Here is an 8,543-nt window from a genome sequence, read left to right as displayed (position 1 = left end):
TAAACTATTCATGATGATCTTAAGCAGGAGGCATCTGATACACCATTAAACAATGACTATTTGCTACATCTTTACTGAACTGGATCACTGTTCAGCTGCCTAGAGTTTTAAAAGGCTGATAGGAGCACAACAGGTAAAGTCCCTTTCACATTTCTTATTTTTAAATAGAGGACGGTTTATTTATGATATTTCAAACACTTAACAGTCAGGGCAAAGCTGACTGAACATCTTCCTATACACCAACAAAAACATCTCTCTAAACCAGTACATACTCTAGAGTAGCTATCAGGTTGCAAGCCATGCATTTGGTCAGTATTAATTAAGGGTGGGATACTGGAGACCCTCTGTTTCTCTAACCTGTTTGGCTTACAATCAATTAGGTACTAGCTTTGCTTCAGATGAAGAATAGGAACCAAAGTCATTCAGTAGTCAAAATTTCAAATATGGGGACAAAAAATTACCTAGTCTGGAAAGAGGAGGGAAGATCCATCAGAACCCTGGCAGCAAGTCAGCAAGGAAGGAAATGAGCATACAGTCTGTACTTGTAACTTCAGTAATATCATTAGGGTAAACTTTGCCATAAACAACCATTTCAAATTTCTAAAGTTCCAGTAAATAAAACAGCACTATAAAGAACCAGCATCTAATAAGATCTTCCATTTGTGTAGACACAACCCTGGTTATTAAAAGCTACCAACTTTCTAGTCTGCCTTTTTCAATTCATCCATCGATTCAACAGTCACCTCACGTTCCGCTCTGTTTCGGCAAGTGGCATCCTTCAGTTACTGTAACTGTAGAAGAAATCTTGTCTTCAGAGGTCACTGGTAGCATCCCAAGCTGACATCTGAGCAGCTGGAGCTGCTCTCTGCGTTAGCAGCCTGGAAATGCTGGCCCACAGCCTTTCAGAGCTGACACCCTTCCTGAGCCAGGACGTAAAGAAGTGTCAGAGCTCCAGTCCCGACCCCAGCGCTGCCTCCCGCGTGTGACTGAACAAGGCCTCCAGGGCACCAGGGCAGCTGGCACAAAAACTGCTGGCAGGGGAAAGCCCAGCTCATCTCCACAACTCACTGGCAGCAAGGACTGCACTCACTGGTAGGAAACTTGTTTTGTCAAGGAAATAGTTGCAGGTGTGTGAGGCCAACACGTTTCCTTGTATATATGCTGGTTCCTTCTGTATCTCCAAACACTGCAAGCTCAACTGCAGAAGGGGGCCTGTGTTCCTGTTCTGTTATTCAAAAAAAAAAAAAAATACCAGCATCTCTGAAGAGTAGAGTTTAAGGAATCAGAGGGTATCATTAGCAAGGAGTTACACTGACAAGTTTTATCTTCCCTTCTCTTCCTGTACAGCTCTGGGAGTGCTGACAAAGGTGGTTGTCAGGGTCTCATCTTCTTTCAGATATGGAGAGAACAGTATGAAACCCTGAATTTTATCAATGATTACTAAATACCAGGTACCTTCTGGCACTATGGGGCTATGTTTGGTCCTACAGTACCAATAAACATTGATTCTACCCAATGTGCTGGTAGAAATTTTTAGCAAGAAAGGTTTATAAGACATTCTTACCGTGATGAATTGAAGGAAATACAACAGGGGGTTCACAGTAATCACCCTTGCATTCAGTTTGAGAAGTAAAATTCATATTAACAAGATGCTGGTCAGAGTAGCAGTTCTTCCCTTACTGACAGGACCAGGCCAAGCCCATTACAAGTTCTCACAACAGAGCAGATCACTGTCAGGCCTCAGGAAAATCTCCTGTTCTCTCCCACTGAGCACAGCTTCCAGTAAATTCTTTAATTACTAGTTTGACAGGAACAAAAGGCAAAAAACCCTTTGCTTAATCTTCCCCTGTTTGAGAAACTTTGCACTTTCTTTCTGTTCAGAACATGTAGAAACAACTGTTCTTTTGCTTTAGCTTTTTGCTGCTCTTCTTGTTACAGCAGCATCTGCTGCTGTTATCATTAACACTCAGAAGCTGATATTTGTACAAATGCATTTTTATTGTTTTAACAGAACCAAAGAAAGGTTGAAAACATTAGACTATACAATACATTTTGGTTTATAAACAAAGTTTTATAGTGGTAAAACATTTTTAAGTGACATTCATGGTCTTATTCAAATTTTTGCTGCACTTGAGGTCTGAAGACCAATAGTGTTCAAAAATGCAGTAATTGCATAAGGTGGACAAGGTATCTCGGCTTCTATAAACAGTTTGAGAACTTAGAGCAAACATTCTGGAAGAATATCAAAGGCAACCATGATTCATAACTCTCCTGCAAACATTCCTCAATAAACAAAAAGTGATCTTTGGCATAAACAATTATGTATTAAAGGCATTAGTAATATTGCATTAATATCATTCAAGCAACTAAACAGTGATGCTAAAATAATAATAATTAAAAAATCTCAAAGAGAAGCCTGGAAGGCGGGAGCAGGATGAGGGGATGTGAGGAGCATTGAAAAGCAATACAGGAAGACTATTTAGAAAATCCCTTTAAAATAATCCCTACGTATTCAGTGTTATGTACTATTAAATAGAAATTACTACATTAAAATTATGTTAAAGAAAAACCAACCAAATGCATCCAGGTTAAGGCTCTGGCACCCCTTCCTTCCTCTTCCTGTTGCAGGTAACTGCAAGAAGACAGTACCAAGGAAAGATCCTAAGTACCAAATATTTTATAATACCCAGACACAAGGAGCAAATTCAAGACGAACACACGCCTTCTCTTGCTGAGGTCAGTTTGAGACAGTTGTATTATCAACAGTTTCACTTCCCTTTTTAGATAACAGTGCAATGAAGGGGATGGAGGGGAGAAGGTCTAAGCACAGAATAACTGTTGCAGGCAGGTAGAGGACAGCTGGCTGTGCTTTGTCTGTCTCTTCCTTTCAGCTGTTAAGACAGAGAAGTTTTCCCCCAAGGACACTTCTATTCAAGGTGGTTTGATCGTGCAACAATTCTCAGCAAATTAAGAGGATATTATGAGGTCAGTGCTGATTAGGGCAAAAGTCTGCAAGTATTCCCTGCAAATGTAGAAACTCATTCTCAAGTTTTCCTTTCTATAGGGCAATTAAATGAATGTGTGTGAATATATAGATATGAAGGCATATTCAATTAAGAAGGGATAAAATATCACAAGTCTATTTTAGTAAGGGGAGGGAGTTTGGCTTCATTGTTGTCATTTTGTTAGGGAATTTTTTTTAAAGATACAGTAACACTTGGTTCAATTCACTTGAAAAATAGTATTTTGAGACTCCAAACTCCACAAGCAGTAAAAATAATGAGGTATGTGCAGCATTAGGAACCACCATTTGCTGGTAGCCACCAGCTTACCTAAAGAGGGTTTCATATTCCCTGCATAGCTCAGGTTTGAAAAAGCTTATGCATTGTTGGAAAGAAGATCAGTGAGGCTAAAGGTATTTTTAAATTGAGTATCTTTCTCTTTTCATTTTCACCTTGAGCAGCTGGAATAACATTAGATGGAGGAAAGACGGAAATAAGAATAATTGCATGTGCTCATTTGGTTTTCCAAAAAGAGCCAGCATGTGGCATTTTCTGGTCCTGGACATGCAGTTGAGAACCAGGATTTTTCAGTTCAATACATTGCTGAATTGAGCAAGGAAAGAGTTCCATGATTTAAGGTCTCCAGCTATAAGGCTCAAGCTGTCAGTGGCGTGCCACTAACATCATCTGCAAAACCTTTCAGTACAGTATGAGAGTTCTGGAATGCCTACCTACAGGGGGACAGGAGGGGGACAGGGACAGCTCCAGTTTATTTTAAAGTACTGTTGCGAGGCAAGAATCAAAAGCAAAAATAAAAAGCATTTCAGACATGGAGTTTTGATCCTCAGTTTACAACTGTTCTGCTGCCCCACCTTCCCTTCTTTTAATCAAAAACCCCACATCTTCCATCATTTCTGCATGGTTTTAGAATAGCCCAATAAAATCCTGTTGAGAAGTTGAATGTTTCTATCTATGATTGTCCCTAAAAACTGCCAAATAACCAAGTGTCCTGAACTCTCGAAACAAGCTTAAAGTGAGGTCCATGTTTTACATCTTCACATGGAAACTACTGGAATATACAGTTATAAATGAAATGTGCTTTTAGGAGTACATAATTCACTAAGAGAATCTTGAAAAGAAAAAAAAAAAAAAAAAATTAAATTACAAGAACTGTCTACTGCTGGCAGCAAATTAGAGGTGTTGGACATCAAATGTGTTCCAAAGACATTTGAAATGCATTATCTTCTAATTCATACCCTTAGAATGGGGCATTAGCATAAGCTAATCTTAAGCTCATGTATACAGCACCTTTTGCTGTTAATATATCTCTTCTGTTTCCAAAAAAGGCATTTTATGTTACAGAAAACAATACTAATGTGGCAAGGATTTATTGATACCATGGGGTCTTTCTGACCCAGCGAAGAGTGAATCCAGCATCTGTTCTGATCTTAATGGATGCTGCTTCTGCTTCTCTCACAGTTTCCTTCACAGACTGCATGAGGTTCTGGGCGTTATGAACCAACATCTCAGTTGCCTGTCAAGGAAAAGAAAAAAATTCCAATATATCAGTAAATACCTGTAAACCTTTTGTGCACAAAGACTCCCAGTACAAATATATTAAGTCTGCCACCTGAAACTATGAAAATGTAAGTGAAGTGACTGTCTCTGAGAACCAGCAAGTGCTATCCTGACTCAAAACAAAACTTTCCTGTTCCTCACCGTGTATTTGTGCAAAATCTGAATACAACCTTAATGTCACTAAGTAGAGTACCCTCCCTCGGAAGGCAAAGCTGCCGGGTTTCTCCTGGAAAGATATTTTTGGAAGGTCACTGAGCTGCAGGGGACGCGAGATGATGTTGGAAAATAAACGTTTCCCCTGGAATCCACCCGAGGGCGCCCCTGCCCCTCCCAGGTCCAGCCTGGGTCCTCCCTTCGGCTTTCCACTGCGCGAAGCAGATTAACAACTTGCTCATTGCAAAATTGGAACCCAAGCTAAAGCAAAACTGCAGCGTTTGAGCCAGAAACCAAGGTGCTGTATTAAAGCTATCTTCCCTAAACAGCTGAGGTGAGCTTCAGCACCAAATTCCCAGAACACATCTGATAGATGGAACAGGTTGTGTATTTGTCCCCATAAAAGTGATCAACAATTCCATGCTGTCATCAGTCTTTACACCTCTTACCTGTTCCGACTCTTCATCACTGATATTAGTTCTGCCCAGCATGGTAGCTTTGACAGTGGAGAGAATTTTCAGCTGTGTGCTGATGGTTGGGATTCGCTCACAGACCTAAGTAACAGGGATAAAAACCACTTCATATTGTAAATTGAACCAATACCTTAATGCATTTATTTTTTTAAGATAAACTTTTTTATCTTTATTTTCTTTTACTATTAGAAAATGAATGAGGATACAGGTGATCCTATAACCTTCAAGACTATCTGATAAATATTGGTAGGATATTTGAATCCTATTTTACTTGCTTTGGGAATATTTGGGATGGAGCGGACATTTTTCCGTTCTTCCTGATACTCGTCAAATGTCCGCTTGGTTAGGAATAGCATGAGATATATATATATTTGTCTGAGACTGAGAAAACTTAGAATTGTTGCATTTCTGGTACTATTCTTTGATGCAAAGCAATTGAGTGAATGAAATACACAACAATGCAGACTTAGGACAGATGAGTATTTTTTCAGAAGTTCTTTCAACATCAAATTGTAACTTGACAGAATATATATTCACACAAGTGTACGTACGTATTCCCATGGGATCTAAAAACACAGACCTGGACCAAACTTGACAAGCCAAGGGAAGACATGCCAGGTTTGCAGGCACAGCTCCCGCGCTCGCTCGCACTGAGCGAGGCACAGCCCAAGCAGCGCTGGAGGCCCTGCCCGTTACCTGCAGGAGGTTTGTTCTGATGCGCTTGTCCGTGCACTGCTTGGCCACCTCCTTGGCGAGGCGGGTGACCTCGTCGGACGCCTTGGCGATGTCCTTGGCGCACTGGATGAGGGCGCGCTTGTTGCCGCTGCCGCCTCTGACCAGGCGCGACATCTCCGCCATGAGCAGCGCCATGCGCTTCGCCGCCGCGATGATGTCGTTGCCCTGCACGGAACAACACGGTCACTGCCCGCCGCCGCTCGCGGCACCGCGCGCCCGCCGGGACACTCCGGCAGGTTAAGGGTGGGAGAACCGCTCGTGAACGCGGAGGAGGTTTCTTCAAGGAACAGGGAAGAGCTGTTCTGACTACACGTCTGACTTTTTTTTTTTTCTTGACACTCAGGGGGAAAAAAGCTCACTTCAAAACTGAAAAAGAAGTTGTAAAGTGTTAGTTTGTCCGTGGAATGAGTTACTGTTCTGATGACTAGGTTTTAGGATAAAGGATGTTATTAGCATTGGAAATTCCAGATTTTCCCCCAAAAAGACTTCTTTTCAAGTTAAAAAAAAATGTGCTAAACAACCTGTTAACCCAGTTACAGTCATAACAGTTAAGCATGAAATTTTCAGTGGCATCTGAAACTGAAGTTGTTAAAGCACCAGCTATGCTGCTAATAATGCTAAAGGGTAAATGGAAGAGAATCTGACACAGAAAACTTTAGTCACCGGTAATGTGGAAGTGAGATGCAACTTGTACCTTTTTAAAAATTATTGCTTGAAAATAAATCTTTTTTGATACAATCTCTCTAGGAGAGAAGAACATGGATTATCAAAAGACAATCTAGTGATATTTCTTATATTAAAATCAAGATTTCTTATACATCAAAATTTACAGTCATAGAAATACATTTTAGAAATATTTAACACGTGAATTAATTGTGACCAAGGCAAACCCATTTCTTATACACTGTTCCAAAGAGAAACCTAGTGCAAGAGAAAGCAGACCTAGCTGATTGTTAGTAGTCTGTCAGTACATTTAGTATATTTAACCTCCTCCCTTTCACAGAATGCTGTTAGTCAAAAGAGAACTATTTGGTGCTTTGAAGCATTCCTATTGTGTGGCTGAAATAGTAGCAGAGTTAGTTTAAGTATCAGCACATGCCTTCCCTGGAATGATCCCACACAATGACTGATGAAGTTCAGAGCAAGGAATACAGTGAGAACCCAGATAAGCCAAGGTGTCTTCTACCCTGTGCACACACTTCTGTGACTCACTATGAGCCAGTTCAAGATGATATCCCAGGCATTTTACAGACACAGTGATCCAAGCAGCTGAACCATTCGTTACTGTGACCTATTAGCTAAACAGTTTCTACTATAACCAGTTAGGATATAAATGACATAACACAAAGCTTTTCCATGTTTTCACGTAGAAGGATCAGTGTCTAACAAGTTATCCAAGCACCAGAATCTGAAAAGGACAAGAACATTTTTAAAGCCCTTTTTAATAAAATCGTTTAGTAAAACTATCTACATAATTATACACACACACTCTCTCCTAATATTTGTTTGTTATGGGACACCAACCTTATTTTCTGCAGCATGCTATGAAAAGTGCCCAGTCTTGCAAACACTTGTGCTTAGACAGAAGACAGGCTACGTGTGAATGTCTGAACCTCGTTAGATTTCCACTGGTTTCATATAGACAGGATCTCAATTCAGCAGCTAACAGCATTCAGTGCAGCTTCTTCAGAAAAGAATTCTCTCAAGACCAGCATTTGCAATACAGCCCAGTGCAAGCCAGCAGTCAGGCAGTCTCTTCCATAAACACTGCCATACAAAGCCATTCCTCCTTGGAAGGGATGTTAATTGACGGCATCAATTGAGGCCAAGCACAATAGACACCTTAAATGACTTCTTGAATTCTGTAACTCTGCATATCCGGAAGTCATTAGGAAACCATTAACCATGGCTTCCAGGTAGCCCAAGTGAATGGAAGAAGGAACCGAAGGGGAGGGAGACAATCCCTATTACAATTTGAAAACTGCCATAACAAAGAAGACCAGGCAGATGCAAAGGGAGAGAAAGTCTTTGAATATTAATAAGTGACCCCAATCAAGCTTCAATCCGGCACTGACAAACATCTAGCAAACTCGTGAAGCCACTCTCAGTCCTCAAAATGAAGTGCAGACACACTTATTCATTCAGGATGGCGGCCCCGCAGGGATCAAGAGTGATGCAAATGTGTCAGCGTTCCAAGTGGCCGGATGCGCGCGGTTCAGTCCCCGGGGACTCGGGAGTACCTTACTAGACCACTTGGTTGCTTCTCGATGTAGAGACTGAGCAGCAGCCAGAATGGGCTGGTTAACGGGCTGATTGGTTGGCATTAACAGCAGCTCAGGCTCGTAATCATCTTCAGTGTCATAGGGGAGAGTGAATTCAACATCTGCATCATCCTCCTCATCTATATCTACATCAGCCTCAGCCGCTTCATTAATCACAGTCACATCAGGCTTTGCAGGTGGCAGCAAGGGTGGAGAAACAGGGGACAGTTAGTACAAGAAGCAGAATTTGGTAGAAGAGCACAAACAGAGCAGTTTTAGTGACAAAAACATCCTCTTGGCCTCTCAGGATCTGACAAGGCAGCTCTAGGATCAGGTCAAGG

The 8,543-nt window shown here is 41.2% G+C and overlaps 1 protein-coding gene across 3 annotated transcripts in view; it reads right to left on the bottom strand.

The window, feature by feature from the left end:
* Positions 1-1,979: 1,979 nt before the first annotated feature.
* VCL (vinculin) overlaps positions 1,980-8,543 on the bottom strand; it is a 56,529-nt gene continuing 49,965 nt past the window's right edge. The window contains exons 19-22 of one of the 3 annotated variants that reach the window (XM_066324068.1): positions 8,182-8,391; positions 5,903-6,106; positions 5,183-5,287; positions 1,980-4,536 (exon numbers count right to left, since the gene is read on the bottom strand). In XM_066324068.1, the coding sequence (XP_066180165.1) occupies positions 4,390-4,536; positions 5,183-5,287; positions 5,903-6,106; positions 8,182-8,391 (666 nt within the window). In that variant the 3' untranslated portion in view covers positions 1,980-4,389. Of the gene's footprint in view, positions 4,537-5,182; positions 5,288-5,902; positions 6,107-6,172; positions 7,350-8,181; positions 8,392-8,543 lie in introns of those variants that run through there. The other 2 variants (XM_066324066.1, XM_066324067.1) reach the window with 2 other exon arrangements.

The sequence above is a fragment of the Sylvia atricapilla genome, chromosome 8 (assembly GCF_009819655.1).
Source record: "Sylvia atricapilla isolate bSylAtr1 chromosome 8, bSylAtr1.pri, whole genome shotgun sequence".
In the NCBI taxonomy this organism is placed as follows: Eukaryota; Metazoa; Chordata; class Aves; order Passeriformes; family Sylviidae; genus Sylvia; species Sylvia atricapilla.
This window is presented reverse-complemented; position numbering and strand designations above follow the sequence as displayed.